At 43.4% G+C, this 22,171-nt stretch overlaps 1 protein-coding gene across 1 annotated transcript in view; it reads right to left on the bottom strand.

The window, feature by feature from the left end:
* Positions 1 to 22,171, bottom strand: part of LOC126199526 (uncharacterized) — a 183,626-nt gene that overhangs the window by 26,330 nt on the left and 135,125 nt on the right. Inside the window, exon 7 of the mRNA XM_049936447.1 lies at positions 8,747 to 8,970. Coding sequence (XP_049792404.1) covers positions 8,747 to 8,970 — 224 coding nt within the window. The remainder of the gene's footprint in view (positions 1 to 8,746; positions 8,971 to 22,171) is intronic.

Genomic DNA, 22,171 nt, shown 5'->3' with positions numbered 1-22,171 from the left:
TATTGAGGTCTTAATTGGCACAGATTTCTTGTCAAAATATCAGAGTGTTGTTGACTTTGAAAGAAGCCAGTTAAAATTGGTCTTGCCGACAACCGGAGTAATTACGGTATCTTTTATTGACAAACATGTAGTAACTAATGATGAAACTTGGGAGCTGCCTATACGAGTTCTGAAAAATAGGAGATATTGGGACGAAGGTGTTAATCTTAGTAAATACCAAGGACCTTTCAGGATCATAGGAAAACCACATGCCAATGCATATAGGCTAGAGTACCCTAAGAGTAAAAAGCTATTAGGTCTCAGGAACGTGATTGACATAAAGAAGTTCATAGGTAGTGAATGCTTTCTGTAGGGAGGAGGTTGTTCTGTAACCTCTACACAGTGTGGCAGCTGTGCAGTCCCAGCTGTGTGAGATCTTCTTTCCATTTCAGATCTCACTCATTCTTCATCTTTCCTATCTACAAAAATTTCGACTCCTTACTTTTCAATACAAAAATTTTCTATCATGGCTATCAAGCCATGAGTTCTGTAACCATTCTATCCACCAATTAGTGAAGAAAATACCTAATCTGACAAACCTAACAGTGACATAAACAACAGAGAAGTATGATGTAATTAAGATACAAATGTATTTCAGTAACAAGTATGTATAGAACCCTGGTAATATTGTAAGTACAAAGTGTTGTTTTATTGGAAATGGTCCCACAATAATATTTAAAAAAGATATGCAAGTTCGTTTATAAGTAGGATCTGAAGTGGCAAAGAGACCTAGTGTATGCATTAGAGCTAACTTATAAATAGTAAGAGAGAGTGCTTAGTGTTATGAAAAATATGCAGATATGTTGTAAGAATGAACTCACCTTGTGTAGCAAGGAATGGCAGTGTAATAGAATTGAACAGTGTTTGTGGTTGAGATGTGAAGGACACGTCCTTGAAATATTTTTTTTTTTTTTATTGATCCAGGCAATCATAGTATTGTACAGCTGTACATATGATATTGGATAGGTCAAGAGAGCTATTTACAGTAATTTATATTTATAATTTATATTTATAAGGTTGGAGCTGGCCGTTATTTGGTGTAGTGTGTGACAGGACACACCTACACGTATTGAGGTTATGAGTTGGAGGCGTGAATGCGACCATAGGTACCCTTATGTTAGATGAAACAGAGCAGCTCATGGTGTCCTATAGGTTTAAGGAGTTTAGCATTACGCTCATACATAATTACTTAATGCACTTTAGTGATAGGTCGAGAGAGACTACCTGTGGTTTCAGCGTCCAATTGAGTGGAAATGGATTGCCACGTGAGCAAACTGATCAGCTGCAATACACTATAGATATGAAATAAATGTGCTATCCTATGCGTTAAATGTTAATAGAGTGAGTGTTAAATAAGTACATACACTAGCAACATAATTGAGTAACATAATGGCAGACGTGAAACATTATTTATAGCTTAGCATAAATACAATTCGATGAAGTAAGTACATAATTGCAGATGTGGAAATGACACTGCAGTAGAGGGCCAATAAGTGGATTTAGTAGTCAACTAAACGTAGTGTGTTTTGAACACTCAGAGCTGTACTATTACCACAAGTTACTCACATGTACAAAGAAGCTGAGAAGACAACTACTAATCAAATATACTCATACTATCTCTAAGAATAAGGGAATCGAAGATGAGTCAGTTAAGTAAATAAAATACAGATTTGTCAGGAATGTACCGAGCATTGGTTCAGTTTTCCGGCCCAGAAATAATAAATTGAGATTAAATAGAATTTATGATTGTGTGCCTTGAGCATAAATGTTATCTAGTATGTGACTAACGGCGTTTTGAGCCATTTGTTTACCGATTTTATGACAGTTAAGTAACTGCGAGAGTAAAAGTGAAAAAGTTCTGTTAACTTTGTTCCAGTAACATATTGAAAGATAAAATGTATATATCCCCATTTCATTGTGACCCACCCTTAGATATTAAGTGAACAGAGTCTGAGGCACTCGTTTTGTTTGTTCTACAGGACAAACCAGATAATGGCAGCCTGGTAGCTGTGTGAAAGCGTGGAGTGACTTGGACACAACTCACAGTGACCCCTCCCCTTTCCCCATGTAATTTAGAGTGAACGTGAAGGACGCACACCATAGCAACTATCCCTCCTCTACCCTTGTGAATGGAAGTGTAGAACGCCAGCCAAAGCGGCTACAACCACGTGTGTAAAACTGAAATTGTCATGATTTGTGAAATTTTCTTTCAGGTTTAGAAAAGACTACTAAGAAATAATTATCTGTTTATGTATCATGAATAACTGTGTTATTTTCTTTGAATTTGTGTATGTAAAAATGTATTTAATGGATTTAAGATTTTCATAATTTTACATATTTTATGTGTTTGTCTGTCTAAGGCAATATGTATGCCAAAGTGTTTCATTGATTTTGCTTAAACTTTGAGTGATAATGTTGCTTAAGAGGCAGTGAACATGCCAGCAATTTAAATAATTGAAGTAGGTAATCAGTTTTCTTTTAATATTTCTATATGTTTACATTTCAATTTTAATTTCCATAGGGAGTTAAGCTGTACTCTTGCTTCCCTTTTTGTAATTAATTTTTTTCAATTTACATAAAAAAAATTAAGTAGTGGGTGATGTAGGGAAGCAGCCTACTCATGCCGTATAAAATTCATATCAGTCTTTCCATCGTGTGCCAGCCAGTCCGCTGTAACTAGCTCTGACGTCATAAATGTTGCACAATACTTTAAAACTCAAGTAAATAACCTGAAACATTTCTAGCATGTCAGGAGTAATACTAAATCAATATGTGCTGAATATCAGTTCAATAACTTTAACCATTTTCGAAATTTGGACGTTTTTCTGTAAAAATCATTGGCGCAACAGAAAAGAGCTAGAAACTTAAAAATTTATATTTAGATTCCTTTTGCACAATAATTTAGTAGAAACAGTATTCTGGATCTCACAAATTAAAATTTTAGTTGAAATTCACGATTTTCTGGTTTTTGTCTTAGAAATTAAGGAAGCAAGATAGATTAAGTAGGCGAATAAATAAGGCTAGGATGTTTAAATTTGAGTAGAAGGGAGATCCGCTATAATCATAAAGATGTGACAAGTTTCAACTGAATAACTATAAAACTATAGCGATAGCGTATCTCCAAAGGGCAAGTTCAGAGCTCGTCTACTGCGTGTAGTGTAATTAAATTAATTGTCTCGCCCAAAATATTTGACTTAGCCACGTCAGACTTTTATTATGATTACTTACCTGTGTGCTGATTGCACATTTAAATTGAGATCTTCATCGGCCATCAGCAAAGGAAGCAATGATTTATTCGATAACTTAAAGTGGTGCATTACTAGCCCAGCGGCTAGTAGGGAGAGCGGATTTGAGCAGGCGTTCCCTTAGCCGTCCGCACCGCGGCTTTATATATAAGAACGCTGCATGAGAGAAAAGGCCCCAGTTCTCTCCAGACGCTGATTAGCGCACCACCTGTGCAGGGAGTTCTGTCGCGTCGGTATCATTGCTATAAACAGCCTCGGATACCGTAATAAGTTACTCAGGATATGCGTAACCATGAAATCATTTTTGAGTGAAGTGTTAATTCTGGGATGACTTTAATGATCTATCTTCAGTTTGCGTATGTCTTTTTTTCACGTGCTGCCGCGGGACAGACATTCTACCATTATTTTGCATGGCGTTTGATGAACATTATCATCAAATTATGGCGAGCATTCACTTAAACATTTAATTTGAACAGTTATAGTTGCATCAGTGCATTAGACTCTGAACTGCTCTGGTAGTTGGATTGTGTGGATCCTTTTTGGTCTGTGACTTTCAGAATATAGTGAACATTTTATAGAGAGAGTGGTTTTTAATTATGAATCCCAGACAATCTCCTACTTCCTCAGAGCTATAAGCTGTAGCTATAAATGTATTTCTCAGATAAAGTGGGCACTAGGAATTCTAATTACAGGCTTCACGTTTTGCTTATCACTTTCTGGTTGCCAATATTGTAGTTAGAGAGCCAGTGTTGAGAACAGCAAACAACAGCAATAAATAAATAAAAGGAACATTTTAAAACTATCATTCCACCCTCTGCCCCACGTATGTTGCTAATCGACCGGGAAAAACAAAACATTTTATAATTCAATTATCCCACCCGCCGCCCCACATATGTTGGGGAGAAACAAAAAATTAATAACAATTATTCCACCCGCCGCCCCACATATGGTGCATCGGCCGGGAAAAACAAAACATTTATATTAACAAATATCCCAACCACCGCCCCACAAGTGCTTAAATTTGGTGATCTGATGGGAACTGGTGTTACCACTCTTGCAAAGCCCTGGATCTACGTTTTCCATGGATTTTCTAAATAGCTTCCAATGAAAGCCAGAATAGTTCCTTGCATGAAAACATAGCAAAATTCCTGCCTCATCTTCATCAACATACGCTAGATCTTGGCCTACAGTGACATAAGGTAGTTGGTACTTTAAACTCGAACCTACCCTCCTTTCTGATGAGAGATGGAGGAGTAGCTCAGAATGGAAAAGTGCATAAAAGGGAATATGTAGCTCATGTTCTTTTCAAAGAAACCATCACACCATTTGGCATATGAAATTTAGGGAAACTAGTAAACTTATATCTTAAATAAAACAACTGAATGGTAACCACTCACCCACAGCAGACATGTACATGGAATATACAGGGTGTTTCAAAAATGACCGGTATATTTGAAACGGCAATAAAAACTAAACGAGCAGCGATAGAAATACACCGTTTGTTGCAATATGCTTGGGACAACAGTACATTTTCAGGCGGACAAACTTTCGAAATTACAGTAGTTACAATTTTCAACAACAGATGACGCTGCAAGTGATGTGAAAGATATAGAAGACAACGCAGTCTGTGGGTGCGCCATTCTGTACGTCGTCATTCTGCTGTAAGCGTGTGCTGTTCACAACGTGCAAGTGTGCTGTGGACAACATGGTTTATTCCTTAGAACAGAGGATTTTTCTGGTGTTGGAATTCCACCGCCTAGAACACAGTGTTTTTGCAACAAGACGAAGTTTTCAACGGAGGTTTAATGTAACCAAAGGACCGAAAAGCGATACAATAAAGGATCTGTTTGCAAAATTTCAACGAACTGGGAACATGACGGATGAACGTGCTGGAAAGGTAGGGCGACCGCGTACGGCAACCACAGAGGGCAACGCGCAGCTAGTGCAGCAGGTGATCCAACAGCGGCCTCGGGTTTCCGTTCGCCGTGTTGCAGCTGCGGTCCAAATGACGCCAACGTCCACGTATCGTCTCATGCGCCAGAGTTTACACCTCTATCCATACAAAATTCAAATGCGGCAACCCCTCAGCGCCGCTACCATTGCTGCACGAGAGACATTCGCAAACGATATAGTGCACAGGAGTGATGATGGCGATATGCATGTGGGCAGCATTTGGTTTACTGACGAAGCTTATTTTTATCTGGACGGCTTCGTCAATAAACAGAACTGGCGCATATGGGGAACCGAAAAGCCCCATGTTGCAGTCCCATCGTCTCTGCATCCTCAAAAAGTACTGGTCTGGGCCGCCATTTCTTCCAAAGGAATCATTGGCCCATTTTTCAGATCCGAAACGATTACTGCATCACGCTATCTGGACATTCTTCGTGAATTTGTGGCGGTACAAACTGCCTTAGACGACACTGCGAACACCTCGTGGGTTCTGCAAGATGGTGCCCGGCCACATCGCACGGCCGACGTCTTTAATTTCCTGAATGAATATTTCGATGATCGTGTGATTGCTTTGGGCTATCCGAAACATACAGGAGGCGGCGTGGATTGGCCTCCCTATTCGCCAGACATGAACCCCTGTGACTTCTTTGTGTGGGGACACTTGAAAGACCAGGTGTACCGCCAGAATCCAGAAACAATTGAACAGCTGAAGCAGTACATCTCATCTGCATGTGAAGCCATTCCGCCAGACACGTTGTCAAAGGTTTCGGGTAATTTCATTCAGAGACTACGCCATATTATTGCTACGCATGGTGGATATGTGGAAAATATCGTACTATAGAGTTTCCCAGACCGCAGCGCCATCTGTTGTTGACAATTGTAACTACTGCAACTTCGAAAGTTTGTCTGCCTGAAAATGTACTGTTGTACCAAGCATATTGCAACAAACGGTGTATTTCTATCGCTGCTCGTTTAGTTTGTATTGCCGTTTCAAATATACCGGTCATTTTTGAAACACCCTGTAGGAACAGTCACTGGAAACAATATTCACACTAGCTTTCGAGCTCTCGCATTTTATCTACTAAAAGTACACACATTCACACACACAACCATGCAGATACACAAACACACACTCCTGTGCCCACACTGAGACTGATATAATTTATTTTGGTGTCTTCGTGTACTTTTGCTAGAGAAAGAGCAAGAGCTCAGAAGCTCGTGTGAGCGCTGTTTCTTGTTACGTGTTTCTCGGAACCACACGTCAGTCCATTGTCAATGAGTGGTTGCCTTTCCATTATTTTAAGTAGCGTTTCAGCACGGAATTTCCGTTATTGTTGTAAAACGTAAATCTTGATGGCCGGATGAGAATTTGAACCCCAGTCCTCCTTATCCAATTAGCCACGTCACGCGGTGCATCCAGTGTTACCAAACAAAGACACTGCCTTCCTTGATGACTATGCACCATGATATAAAAGTATATTTTGATCAGAATATGGGATAATAAAATACTGACAAGTCTCTGATGAAATCTTGAAAGTCTTGCGATTTCAGCAGGCTGCTTGTGATTGTACCCACTTATTTAATCAAGTCGTGTCTCAGTGGACTCATTGAAACTGACTGAATCCTGTTCTAGATCTAGGCCTGCCTTACGAAATAAAAATTTGATGTGGTCATAGGAAACTGAACTCGCCACCGCTGCACCCACTAGACACCGAAAGTCTACTTCAGTACTTTCGAGGTCTTGCACCCTATGTTGTCCACAATTAATAATATCGATTGTCTATGGTGTGTTTGATAAGTTTTAGTTTTGAGAAAGCCCAGCACAGCACTAGGACACATTACTGTACACCCTGGCATCATCAGCAAACAACCACAGATTGCTGCCCACCTTGCCCGCCAGATCATTTACGTATATAGAGAACAACAGCAGTCCTATCACACTTCCCTGGGGCACCCCTGACGATACCCTCGTTTCTTACGAGCACTTGCCATCAAGTACGACATACTGTTTTCTGTTACTTAAGAAGCCTGCGAGGCGCTCAGGCATCTGGGAACCTGTTCCATATGCTTGCGCCTTTGTTAACAGTCTGCATTGGGGTACCCATGTCACATGTTTTAGGAAATGTAGGAATATGGAATCTACCTGTTGCGCTTCATCCATACTTTGCAGTATATCATGTGTGAAAATGGTAAGCTGAGTTTCACAAGAGTGATGCCTTCTAAAGCCGTGGTCATTTGCGGACAGAAGGTTATTCAGTCTCGAGGAAATTTTGATGAATTCGAACTCACAATACGTTCAAGGATTCAGCAGCAAATCGATGTTAGCTGAGTTTCACAAGAGTGATGCTTTCTAAAGCCGTGGTCATTTGCGGACAGAAGGTTATTCAGTCTCGAGGAAATTTTGATGAATTCGAACTCACAATACGTTCAAGGATTCAGCAGCAAATCGATGTTAGCTGAGTTTCACAAGAGTGATGCTTTCTAAAGCCGTGGTCATTTGTGGACAGAAGGTTATTCAGTCTCGAGGAAATTTTGATGAATTCGAACTCACAATATGTTCAAGGATTCAGCAGCAAATCGATGTTAAGGATATCGGTCTGTGGTTTTGTGCGTCTTTTCTTTCACCCTTCTAATATACAGTCCACAGCTCGTGGTCTTGCAGCAGCATTCTCGCTTTCCGCGCACGGGGTCACGGGTTCGATTCCCAGTGGAGTCAGGGATTTTCTCTGCCTCGAGATAACTGGGTGTTGTTGTGTCGCCTTCATCATCATAATTTATCCCCATTATGGTCGGAGGAAGGCAATGGCAAATGACCTCCACTAGGACCTTGCCTAGTACAGAGGTGCGGTTCTCCCCCATCGTCCCCTACGCTCCTCGGAGTATGGGACCTCATAATCGTCATCATCTAATATACAGCATTCACATGCGCTTTTTTATGGTAATTTTGCACTTTGCACTGGGCGAGAGATTCGCGATAAATGCAAATTAAGTGAAGGGCCAACGGTAGAATACTCTTTGTAAAACCAAAGTGGGTTTTCATGTAGACCTCGCGACTTTTTTTTTTCCTCTACACCAGCGATGCCTAATGGCTACGTCGTCCATACAGCAGTCTGTGCGATGGCTTATCGATTCTCCTTGTCAACGATATCTTAAAGGTAAATTTAAAACTTCAGCTTCTCTTTTGATATCTTCTACTGCCACACAAGACTGGTCAACGAGTGACTGGAAATAAGCCTTAGATCAGCTTAGCGATTTTCGTGCTTGGTTTACTTTGCAGTGCAATAGATTGTGTTTTGAAGTCTATAAAAAAAAAAAAAAAAAAAACGGTTCAACATTGACAGCCACTGAAAAAAGCACAAATGGCTTCTTCGTTAGTCCTCTTGCAGTCTGCATAACACGCATGTTTTTGGGTACCTGGAGCTGAGTAGAATGGGTGACATTTTAGGAATGTTGTCTCCTAACGTATCCAAGAGAGACGCTAACCGTCAACAGGTGTCCGCCATATTGGTGAGGCGCGTGCTCACCGTGCTGGTGCTGCTGCTGCTGCTGCAGCTGGCGGCAGTGCAGCTGCCAGACGAGCGGCCCCACGACGCCAGGGTCGCCACCGCCGGTGCTGCCGTGGCGGGCCAGGCGCCTAGCCGCCCCTGGGGCGACGCCGCCCATCGCATCGCAGTCCAGGTGGCGCACACTCACCGGCTCCAGGACGCGCGCCAGCGGCTCCGGGATGTTGGCACCCCTGTAGAGAATGTAAATCTCTTCAGTTTACACTGCAGCCTCGCTGCTGACGTTGTGGTGCTCGCACAGACATGTATTACTAGACTGGCAATACCGAATAAAGTAGAGGTAGGGGTGTAAATGTGGAAACCCAGTTTGTTTTTGCTGTGTAAAAGATATGTTTACTTCTCTAACAGTATCAAAAATTAGCCAAAGCTAATTCATAATGCTTAGCAATGAATGTAATATTATGAAACACAAAAACTAAATATGTTAAACATTAAAAAACATTTTCTGCTTGCACAACAACTCATTAATTTATCAAGAAGTGCGGGTAATGTGGAAACGCCTTAAATTTGTGGGAAAACGACTACTTCAAACGAAAACTATTAAAAATTTTAGGAACTATTTTATTTTATAATAATTTAACTTACACAAAAATATTTTTAAACGGAACTGTAATAGAAAAATGCTTCATAAGCGAAGTTCACTTTCAAAAATCGCATATGTTAATATCTCCATTTCTGGCACACAAAGAGTGACTCCACTCCTCACACACTACACACTTAATCCACAATTCTCCCCGAACGTCTCTGGAAAATGCGCCTCCACAAAAAATACAGATGGCATCTTCTTCAGTAGGTTTTTCTTCCCCAACTGGGAGATCCAAATCTGACTCGCCCGAAGAGACAGTTGGTGCGTTGGGCTCTTCGTCTGAATCCTCAGGTAACTTAAGGAGTGTTTACTGTACTCAGCTTCCAAAATATCAAAAAACTTGTCTACAGCTTCTTTGTTGAACCCGTTTGCTCTCGAGAATGACGTCCCCGTAGGTTTGTGGATTGTGAGTTTATTTCTGTGTCGTCTAAGAAAAAGGTCAAACAAAGCTCTACCTGCAGCATTTGAAGTAATAGGATGATTAATACACTCCTGGAAATGGAAAAAAGAACACATTGACACCGGTGTGTCAGACCCTCCATACTTGCTCCGGACACTGCGAGAGGCCTGTACAAGCAATGATCACACGCACGGCACAGCGGACACACCAGGAACCGCGGTGTTGGCCGTCGAATGGCGCTAGCTGCGCAGCATTTGTGCACCGCCGCCGTCAGTGTCAGCCAGTTTGCCGTGGCATACGGAGCTCCATCGCAGTCTTTAACACTGGTAGCATGCCGCGACAGCGTGGACGTGAACCGTATGTGCAGTTGACGGACTTTGAGCGAGGGCGTATAGTGGGCATGCGGGAGGCCGGGTGGACGTACCGCCGAATTGCTCAACACGTGGGGCGTGAGGTCTCCACAGTACATCGATGTTGTCGCCAGTGGTCGGCGGAAGGTGCACGTGCCCGTCGACCTGGGACCGGACCGCAGCGACGCACGGATGCACGCCAAGACCGTAGGATCCTACGCAGTGCCGTAGGGGACCGCACCGCCACTTCCCAGCAAATTAGGGACACTGTTGCTCCTGGGGTATCGGCGAGGACCATTCGCAACCGTCTCCATGAAGCTGGGCTACGGTCCCGCACACCGTTAGGCCGTCTTCCGCTCACGCCCCAACATCGTGCAGCCCGCCTCCAGTGGTGTCGCGACAGGCTTGAATGGAGGGACGAATGGAGACGTGTCGTCTTCAGCGATGAGAGTCGCTTCTGCCTTGGTGCCAATGATGGTCGTATGCGTGTTTGGCGCCGTGCAGGTGAGCGCCACAATCAGGACTGCTTACGACCGAGGCACACAGGGCCAACACCCGGCATCATGGTGTGGGGAGCGATCTCCTACACTGGCCGTACACCACTGGTGATCGTCGAGGGGACACTGAATAGTGCACGGTACATCCAAACCGTCATCGAACCCATCGTTCTACCATTCCTAGACCGGCAAGGGAACTTGCTGTTCCAACAGGACAATGCACGTCCGCATGTATCCCGTGCCACCCAACGTGCTCTAGAAGGTGTAAGTCAACTACCCTGGCCAGCAAGATCTCCGGATCTGTCCCCCATTGAGCATGTTTGGGACTGGATGAAGCGTCGTCTCACGCGGTCTGCACGTCCAGCACGAACGCTGGTCCAACTGAGGCGCCAGGTGGAAATGGCATGGCAAGCCGTTCCACAGGACTACATCCAGCATCTCTACGATCGTCTCCATGGGAGAATAGCAGCCTGCATTGCTGCGAAAGGTGGATATACACTGTACTAGTGCCGACATTGTGCATGCTCTGTTGCCTGTGTCTATGTGCCTGTGGTTCTGTCAGTGTGATCATGTGATGTATCTGACCCCAGGAATGTGTCAATAAAGTTTCCCCTTCCTGGGACAATGAATTCACGGTGTTCTTATTTCAATTTCCAGGAGTGTATTATTTCTTTCCGCTAGCTGATATACCTTCGTCTTGACATCTAATCTGGTAAGGACATAGAAGCGATTGTCCATTTGAATTAGATACAGTACCAACTGTTTCTCAATAGCATTAGGTAGTACAGGCTTACGTCCAAGTCTCAAAGAAACACATTCTTCAGGTGACATATCACTATGCACAAACCTTCGAAGTGTCGTCTGAGGTACACTGAAAGCTTTTACTGCTCTTCTTAACCCCATCTGTTTTTCCCTTAAGGCTATTATAGCCTTAATCATGTTTCCAGCATCCCACTTCTTCAGCTCTTGGTTTCCGATCAGTTAGCTTTCGTGGCATACAGAAACAGACGCAAAACATATTGGAATTAATGTATTTGATGTTGGTATTGTGGAAACGTTTCCACAATGCCGTCGTATGTATGCTTCCCCATTACCTACACAATGGCCATTTTAAATTTCGGTAGATTACATTAAGCAACTATCCATTTAAGGTTGACAAACGACTGCTAAAACCTTCTATGCACCTCCATTTATAAGCTATCGCACGTAAAGAAAAGATAACTACAAAGTATGTAGATAAATGTAATACCAAAACTTACCTCGGAAAAGGTTTAGAAAATGCGCGAACATAAACCGCATCATTGTCGAGGCGTCTGTTGCTCAACTGACTGCTAACCCTGTACCGTGACAAAAAGGAAATATTGCAACAATTTCTGGCTGCCCCGCTACATTGCAGCATTCTGCCGGCCAGATACTAGACGTTTCCACATTACCCACACTCTTTCACATTTACACCCCTATCTCTATCATTGGTGTCAATGAAGAATCGTAATATGGCGGCGAGCGCAAAGGTCGTTTAAACAGCTGATTGATTACTGATAAAACAATCGTAATAAATGAGGATGAACTGATATAACTTTTTTACCTTTAGAGTTTCGACATAATGGTAAATACATGCATCATGTTTGACAGTAATTTTTCGTACATCAGACAGAAGGAAAGGAAAAATTCTCAATGTAAGCGTAGCAAGAAACATCTTATGTGTTTTTGCTTTTGTATTGTATGTAAGCATAAATACTTACATTACAGTTCGTCTTATTTGAAAACCGACAGTGTTTAAATAGGTCACTTATATTTGAAGGGGATTAATCAATGTAGTATTAGCCGATGTAGCTCAGTGATGTGCTTTTAATCAGATCAACTTCGGCTTTTCTTCGAATAGTATAGTCGTTATGAAAGTGCTCCTGTAAGTAGTAAGTGCTATTTGTGGTCTATGACAAGTATCTTTATTCATTTGTGTTCTTACGAAATTTACAGTCTGCTCTGAAAGGGTATACATGTAGTCTGATGTATGTCTCATAACACAACTCACGATTCTACAATGTAGGTGTTAAACTCAACTAGTATACAAATATTTGCTCAACTGCAGAATTTGTTTGGATCACTTCATAAAGTTTACAAAGTCATTTCGTTTCAGGAAATCGTAGTGGTAGGCCTATCGTTCGCAAACTTCCTGACGCCGCCATCTTACTTCACCAAACGTCAGGCTTCAGTAAAAGATGAGTCTCTGCCGATCTAGTTACGCTTGTCCGTAGCTGCTCGTGGGGTATATCCGCAGACGTACGTTACTAGACAAGCAAAGATGGGCCTTTTATAGGGAGTCTGATGTTTGGTGAGGTAAGACGGAGGCATCAGGAAGCTTCTACATGGTACTACTACCATTTTCTGAAACTAAATGTCGTTGTAAGCTTTACGAGGTGGCCTTGAAGTTCTGCAGTTGAGCAGATGTTTGCACACTAGTTGAGTTTAACACATACGTTGCAGAATCGTATTATGAGTGAAACATAAAGTTACATATATACACGTTTAAAGCAGATTGTCGTTTTCGTAAGAACACTCAAATGAAAAAAATGCACCTGTTATCAATGACAAATAGCACGTTGTACTTATAGGAGAACTTTCATAACGAGCATAATATTCGAAGAAAAGCCGAAGTTGATCAAAAGTGGTTAAAAATTCATCATTAAGCTACGTCTGTAAATGTTAGATTTATTAAATCCATTAAAATATACATCAACCATGTAAACATTGTCAAAGTATTCGTAACAAAGTTCCCGAATTTACTGCCCTCCAGGACAGTTCTCGCGCTCAAATTATTCTTGGGACCGAGAGCTGGCTAAAACTCGAAGTGGAAAGCTCTGAGATATTTAGCAAGTCTTGGAACTTATATCGGGAGGACAGGTTAGAAACCATAGGAGGGGGAGTGTTCACTGCAACTGACAAAAGTATTGTCTCTATTGAGGTCAAAGTTGAGTGTGAAAATGATATCTGGTCCCGTATAAAAGGTGTAGGTGAAACCAAGTTAATTGTTGGATGTTCTTACCGGCCACCCGATTCCTCCGTGACAGTACTCGAGTCATTCAAAGAAAGTCTACGGTCATTATTGCATCAATACCCAGATCACAGAATAGTAGTTGGAGGTGACTTTAACCTACCGAGTATAGGGCGGATGTCTAAGGATTCATTGCTGGGGGTATAGACAGACTGTCCTGCGAAATGCTTTTGAAAGCGTTTTCTGAAAACTCTCTTGAACAGCTAGTTCGGCAGCCCACATGCAGTGGAAATATCTTAGACCTTGCAGCCACAAACAGGCCAGACCTTATCGACAACATCAGTATAGAAAGGAGGATTAGCGATCATGATGTCATTATAGCAACTATGGTTACGAAAGTTAGTAAATCTGTCAAGAAGGCTAGGAGAACGTTTTCGAGCAGATAAGCAGTTCCTGGCATCTCACTTAGACAGTGAATTGACATCACTTAGTTCAAGTAAGTTGGACGCAGAGGATTCATCGGCGAAGTTTAAGCAGATTGTAAATCCGGGTCTGGCCAGTAATGTGTCTAGTAAGTGGATTAAGGATGGAAAAGACCCACCATGGTTTAATAACGAAATTCGGAAAATGCTGATGAAGCAGAGGCTGATGCACTCTCGGTTCAAAAGAGAATGCACAAATGACGACATGCAAAGGTTAGTAGAGATTCGTGCGTGTGTAAAAAGATCTATGCGCGAATTATACAAGTACCACAGTCATACCTTAGAGGAAAAGATATGGCACAGAACCCGAGAAAATTCCGGTTGTATTTAAAATTGTTGAGCTAGTCTACGGCTGCCATTCAGTTCGTTGTTCACCAGTCGGGTGTGGCAGTTCAAGATAACAAAACGAAAGCCGAAGTTTTAAATTTGGCGTTGAAGAAATCGCTCACGTGGGAGAATTGTATAAACCTACCATCGTTTGGTCATTGGACAGACTCCCATATGGGCAACATAGTAATCAGGTGTAGAGAAACAATTGAAAGATTTGAAAGCAAGTAAGCCACCAGGCCCGGATGGAATCCTAATTCGGTTTTACAAAGAGTATTCTACCATTGGCCCCTCACTTAGCTTGCATTTATTGCGAACCTCTCGCCCAGCGCAAAGTCCCAAGTGAATGGAAAAATGTGCAGGTGAATCCTGTATGTAAGAAGGGTAAAAGAACGAACCCGCAAAATTACGGACCAATATCTCTAACTTCGGTTGCTACAGGATCCTTGAACATATTCTCATTTCGAATATAATAAATATTCTTGAGACCGAGAAGCTTAAGTCCACGAATCAGCACAGTTTCAGAAAGCATTTCCCGTCCGAGACTCGGCTTGCCCTTTTCTCACGTGATATATTGTGAACTATGGATGAAGGGCAACAGGCAGATTCCATATTTCTATATTTCCGCAAAGCATTTAACACGGTGCCCCACTGCAGGCTGTAAACGTAGGTACGAGCTTAACGGAATGGGTTCGCAGGCATGTGAGTGGTTCGAAGACTTTTTAAGTTATAGATTCCTGTATGCTGTCCTCGACGGTGAGGGTTCCTCAGAGACAAGGGTATCGTTAGGTGTCCCCCAGGGAAGTTTGATATGAACGCTATTGTTCTTCGTATACATAAATGATCTGGGGGACAGGGGGCAGCAATCTGCGGTTGTTTGCTGATGATGCTGGGGTGTACGGTAAGCTGTCGTCGTTGAGTGACTGTAGGAGGAAACAAGATGACTTAGACACAGTTTCTAGTTGCTGGGATGAATGGCAGCTAAGGCTAAATGTAGAAAACATTTGTATTGTTCCGCTTGACACAGTCACATCCTTTAAATATCTGGTCGTAGCGTTGCAAAGTTATACGAAATGAAACGAGCATGTGAGGACTACCGAACGAATCTACTGCCGTCAATATACATAGCACATATGAACTACTAAGATAAGATACGAGAAATTAGGGCCCATTCGGAGGCATATACACTCCTGGAAATGGAAAAAAGAACACATTGACACCGGTGTGTCAGACCCACCATACTTGCTCCGGACACTGCGAGAGGCCTGTACAAGCAATGATCACACGCACGGCACAGCGGACACACCAGGAACCGCGGTGTTGGCCGTCGAATGGCGCTAGCTGCGCAGCATTTGTGCACCGCCGCCGCCAGTGTCAGCCAGTTTGCCGTGGCATACGGAGCTCCATCGCAGTCTTTAACACTGGTAGCATGCCGCGACAGCGTGGACGTGAACCGTATGTGCAGTTGACGGACTTTGAGCGAGGGCGTATAGTGGGCATGCGGGAGGCCGGGTGGACGTACCGCCGAATTGCTCAACACGTGTGGCGTGAGGTCTCCACAGTACATCGATGTTGTCGCCAGTGGTCGGCGGAAGGTGCACGTGCCCGTCGACCTGGGACCGGACCGCAGCGACGCACGGATGCACGCCAAGACCGTAGGATCCTACGCAGTGCCGTAGGGGACCGCACCGCCACTTCCCAGCAAATTAGGGACACTGTTGCTCCTGGGGTATCGGCGAGGACCATTCGCAACCGTCTCCATGAAGCTGGGCTACGGTCCCGCACACCGTTAGGCCGTCTTCCGCTCACGCCCCAACATCGTGCAGCCCGCCTCCAGTGGTGTCGCGACAGGCGTGAATGGAGGGACGAATGGAGACGTGTCGTCTTCAGCGATGAGAGTCGCTTCTGCCTTGGTACCAATGATGGTCGTATGCGTGTTTGGCGCCGTGCAGGTGAGCGCCACAATCAGGACTGCATACGACCGAGGCACACAGGGCCAACACCCGGCATCATGGTGTGGGGAGCGATCTCCTACACTGGCCGTACACCACTGGTGATCGTCGAGGGGACACTGAATAGTGCACGGTACATCCAAACCGTCATCGAACCCATCGTTCTACCATTCCTAGACCGGCAAGGGAACTTGCTGTTCCAACAGGACAATGCACGTCCGCATGTATCCCGTGCCACCCAACGTGCTCTAGAAGGTGTAAGTCAACTACCCTGGCCAGCAAGATCTCCGGATCTGTCCCCCATTGAGCATGTTTGGGACTGGATGAAGCGTCGTCTCACGCGGTCTGCACGTCCAGCACGAACGCTGGTCCAACTGAGGCGCCAGGTGGAAATGGCATGGCAAGCCGTTCCACAGGACTACATCCAGCATCTCTACGATCGTCTCCATGGGAGAATAGCAGCCTGCATTGCTGCGAAAGGTGGATATACACTGTACTAGTGCCGACATTGTGCATGCTCTGTTGCCTGTGTCTATACCTGTGGTTCTGTCAGTGTGATCATGTGATGTATCTGACCCCAGGAATGTGTCAATAAAGTTTCCACTTCCTGGGACAATGAATTCACGGTGTTCTTATTTCTATTTCCAGGAGTGTAGTTAGTCTTATTTGCGAGTGGAACAGGAAAGGAAACGATTAGTTCAGTACTTCAGTGCACACTTATAATTAATGTAGTCGCCTCGGAACTTTTCTAAAGTAATTAAATATTCGATGCCATCTAGATTTTAGCCAGACTTGAGTTGACTTTATTACGTTTATACGTTATTTCTTATCTACGAAAGCTTATAAAGATTGCTAATTGTCAAGCACAGTTTTTCCGTAAATATCTGTTTCTACTTGCATTCAGTTATACAGAGACGGAAAAAACCGGAACACAAAAAAATTATTAATGTACGGTAATGAAATTTCGGGAATACATTTGTCTAGGCAACCTATTTAAGTTGTTAACATTGCAAGATCACTGGTAATTGTAAGCGCGATATAAGCCATTGCAAATGTGAAACGGTGGTGCTTAAATAACCGGTGTAACCGCCAAAATTTGAATGCAAGCATGCAGGCGTGCATGCATTGAGTTGTACAGGTGCTGAATTTTCGTTTGTGATATGGAGTTCCATGCCAGTTGCACTTCTTCACTCAATACAGGAAGGCTATTTGTGGACGACGCGCTGGCGTTGTCGTCCGATGGTGTCCAACATGCGCCCGATTGGAGAGAGATGCGGTAATCGAGCTGTCCTAGGCAATATGTCGACATTCTGTAGACCGTGTTAGGTTACAATAGCGACATGTGGGCGAGCGTTATTCAATTGGAAAACACTCCCTGAAATGCTGTTCACGAATGGCAGCACAACAGGTCGAATCCCCAGACTGACGACAAATTTGCAGTCAGGGTGCATGGGATAAACACGAGAGTAATTCTGCTGTCATACAAAATTGCACCGAAGGCCAGAACTCCAGGTGTAGCTACGGTGATTCCAGCACGTTGACAGGTTAGCTGCAAGTCTTCTAATCAACACACAACCATCACCGGCTCTAAGGTAGACCAAGCTTTCGGCATAAAACGAAACAGACCTCCACCCAGCCCAGCAATGAGTTCTCGCTTGACTCCACTGAAGTCGCAAATGGTGGTTGTTTGCGATCATTGGAGTGCATGATACAGGGCGTCTGGCTCGGAGCTGTCCTTGAGGTAACCGATTTGTAACAGTTCGTTGTGTAACTGTGATGCCAGCAGCTGCTCAAATTGCTGCTGCAGATGCAGTACGATGCGCGTCACACGCCGAACACGATGGTAGTGCCACGTGGCCGTCCGGAGCCGGGGTTCTTGCGATTGTACATTCTTGTGACCATCACCGCCAGCAATCATGTACAATGGCTAGTTTCCTGCCAAGTCTTTCTGCATTTCGCAGAAGGTACATCAAGCTTCTGTACACCTATTATACGATCTCGTTCAGCTGTGTTGATAATGGCGTCTTTAAGGGGACCACACCGTGGTTCAGGTCGAAAAAAATCGATTTTTGGTTTTCATCATATTTCGATAGATTAAGGTTTTATGTAAGTACTCTGAAAAGGATTTTGCTGAAACAATTTTTTTCGAGCAATTAAAGAGCATTTTCCTACCACGTGTGTTTATGTGCCACGCCCACTTTTCTGTTACCCACTTTTATGCATATATTTTAGATCTTTATATCCCCTACATTGCACGTTAGGGATTTTTTTTCTCCCGAGTGTGTGGGCTATCCTTGGAATGCAACGGTCGGTATTCTTTTGTTTCTGATGTTTGGAAACAACACGCTTTCAAACACGCGGTTAATTTTGTTCAAGTGTGATTGCGAGTAGTTGTTATAGAAAACGTGCAGGTATACTATGGGCAGGCAGTTAGGAGAAATAAAGAAAATCTGGAGACAATGAAGAGAAATGTTTGGGCCATATTCTTTCATAAGTCCTCTACTGATGATAAGCCATGACATGGATTGTGTCCATCAGGAGAAAATTCGTGGTGCAAATACAATAGGGCTCAGGCAACTGGAGAATCTTATTCTCACCAGCATTCTCTTCTGCTGCTGTTATTACAGCAATTAAACCTATTTTCAGAGACTTGGCTGATCCTGACCTTCTAAGGAAATGTCTGCATGGGCAGACACAGAACCCAAATGAATGTTTCAACAGCATAATTTGGAACCGCCTTCCTAAAACTGTATTTGTAGGCACGCATACAATGAAACTAGGAGTTCATGATGCTGTTATTACAATCAGTTGTGGTAATATTGGAAAGTGTTGGGTACTGAAAAAGCTGGGAATTAATCCTGGTGAAAATATGATCACTGGGCTGCAACATTACGATAAAATGAGGATAGCCGATGCAGACAGGTCTGCATCTAATATGGCCAAGAAGGCAAGACAAACATCCAGGAAGGTGGAAAAGAAGCTGGAAGACCTGCTAGAGGCCAAAGAAGGGCCATCATATGCAGCAGGACAGTTTTAATTAACTGTAAGTAACAAATTCCAAAAGTTTTTCTTTAAAATCAATTTCCCGGAAACTAGAATTTTCACTACATATGCCCCATTATATCAGAAACTATCGTAGATAAATGAATGAAATTTTCAGAGATACTGCATAACATAAAAAAGTTACCTCAGGTACTACAATCATTAATATTACCCCATTAGGAAGTTCACAAAAAATATTTTCTGCAGAAAAAACTTAATATTTTTTGTTAATAAATTTAAAAAAGTATTTCTTAAAAACTATAAAATGTATAAAGTAGATTTTAGTACAGTTGCCAGTTGCCAGGGCAGTTTCATCGACATTTTCTTGACACTCTCCCTTAACTCAACAAACCTGTGACCATTCGTGCTGCCATTCTCTGTATACGTTCAGTAGGCCCCATTTGGAATGGATCCAGTACACTTGGGCAATGTTCTAAACTAGGTCACAGGAATGTTTTTTTTTGTTTTGTAAGCAATCTCCTTTGCAGGCTGTTGCAGTTTCCTAATATTCTACAAGCAAACGATGTTTCCGAAATCCAAACTTCTTTACCTACAACTGAGCCTATGTGATCATTCCATTTCATATCCACAGATATTGTTTCACACTGGTATTTTTATGAGTTGACCAACTGCAGTTGTGACTCGTTGATATTATAGTTATGCTTTACTACATTTTTTCGTTTTGTGAAGTGCACAATTTTACATTTCAAAACATCTAAAGCAAATTGCCAGTAACCGTACTATTTTGCAATCCTATTAACATGTGACTGAATATTTGTGCAGCTTTTTCAGTCACTGTTTCAGTGCTGATAACTGCATCTCTTGCGACAAGTCTGAGTTTACTATTAGTATTGTCACGATTAATATATAGCATGAACAGACACGCTTCCCTGGGACACACGTGAAGTCACTTAGCACTTTCCATCCAAGATAACATGTTGTGTCCTTCCTACCAAGAAACTCTCAATCCTGTCACAACTTTAGCTTGATACATCACACGATCCAACTTTCGGTAATAAGCGTGTTTGTGCACTGAGTCAAATGCTTTTCAGAAGTCAAGAAATGCTACATTTTTCTGTCTGTCTTGACAGATGGTTTTCAGGATGTCAGTTTGAGGAAAGAACGATTTGGGTTTCATATGAACAATGTTTCCGAAATCCAAACTGCTTGGCATTGAGGACATCATTCTGTTCGAGATACCTCGTTGCTTTTGAGCTCAGAATATGTCAATATTTTACAAGAAATTGATGTCAAGGATAATGGACGGTGATTTTATGGATCCCTTTGCTACCCTTTCTATAGACAGATGTGACCTTTCTTCGAGCCACTGGACCAGAGTAATGTGGTTGTGAGAAAGCTGGCACAGTCATCATTTGCATGTTGCATATGCATTTACATATTTGGCTCCTTTCCACCGGTTATTGCATATTATAACTAAAAACCAGTGACGATGCATGTTTTCGCTCTAATTTTACAATATTTTAAAAATTTTGACGGGCGGTCTCTAGCTCGACCTAGTTTTGATGTCTCAGAGGTTGACCGCGACCTAGAACGGCGTGCAATCGCTAACCGAGAGATCACTGCCTAGCGAAATTATTACAGAAGAGGAACAGGAACAGGCAGGCAGAGTCAATGATCCTGCGGCCGCGCCCCCGATTAAGCCCCACCGCTGTCATACCTTATGCCAGTTAGGCAGCAGTAGCCGACCGAGACAGGCGCAGCAACTGGGAAGTGTCATTTACGAGTTCCTAACCAGGAGCGAATTTTATTGTATCATCTGTGTGCTTCAACAGTTTAGTTTCTTGAGTTTCTGCGTGTAAATTTAATATATATAATAGCCACAGTTGTCGCGTTTTCGTTTGCGTCGGAAAGGAAACCGATTTTGTGACATATTACAAGCTCATAATCAGGGGCAAATTATTTAGTTTCACCTCAGTGCTTCGGTAGTTAAGTTTTCGAATATCTGCGTATTACTAGACACAGGGTCTGCAGTAGAGTTGCGCAGCGCGTGCCGAATAGTCCGTTTATCTGCATAGTTTAGTTTTCCACGGTCTTTGGTATGGACAGGGACTGCGATTGTTGTGTGCGGATGCGAGCCGAGTTGGTGACATTTCGCTCTCAGCTTCAGGCTGTGATGGCTTCGGTTACACACATTGAGGCTGCAGTGGATGGGCACCACTGTTGTGGGCCGGTCGTGGTGATCCATCGGACGTCCAGCACGCCCGAGTCTTCCGATCGGTCCTCACCTGTGGTCGAGTGGGAGGTCGCCCCGGGGCGAAGCAGGCGGCGAAAGATTTCCCAGGCGGCCGCACGTGAGGCCTCTCCGGTTTGTCTGACAAACAAGTTCCAGGTGCTGTCTGTGGCTGACACTGTCGCTGAGCCAGATGCTGTCGCCTGTCCTGTTTCAGAGGAAACCACTCAGCCTGCAAGATCCGGGCAATCGCAGAGGGTGGGACTATTGGTAGTTGGGAGCTCCAACGTTAGGAGCGTTATGAGACCCCTTAGGGACTTGGCTGACAAGGAGGGTAAAAAAACCAATGTGCCCTCCGTGTGCATACCGGGTGGAGTCATTCCAGATGTGGAAAGGGTCCTCCCGGACGCCATGAGGAGCACAGGGTGCAGCCAACTGCAGGTGGTTGCTCACGTCGGTACCAATGATGTATGTCGCTTTGGATCATAAGAGATTCTCTCTGGTTTCCAGCGGCTAACAGAAGTGGTAAAGGCTGCCAGTCTTGCTTACAAGATG

This window comes from Schistocerca nitens, chromosome 8 (genome assembly GCF_023898315.1).
Source record: "Schistocerca nitens isolate TAMUIC-IGC-003100 chromosome 8, iqSchNite1.1, whole genome shotgun sequence".
Taxonomy (NCBI): domain Eukaryota; kingdom Metazoa; phylum Arthropoda; class Insecta; order Orthoptera; family Acrididae; genus Schistocerca; species Schistocerca nitens.
This window is presented reverse-complemented; position numbering and strand designations above follow the sequence as displayed.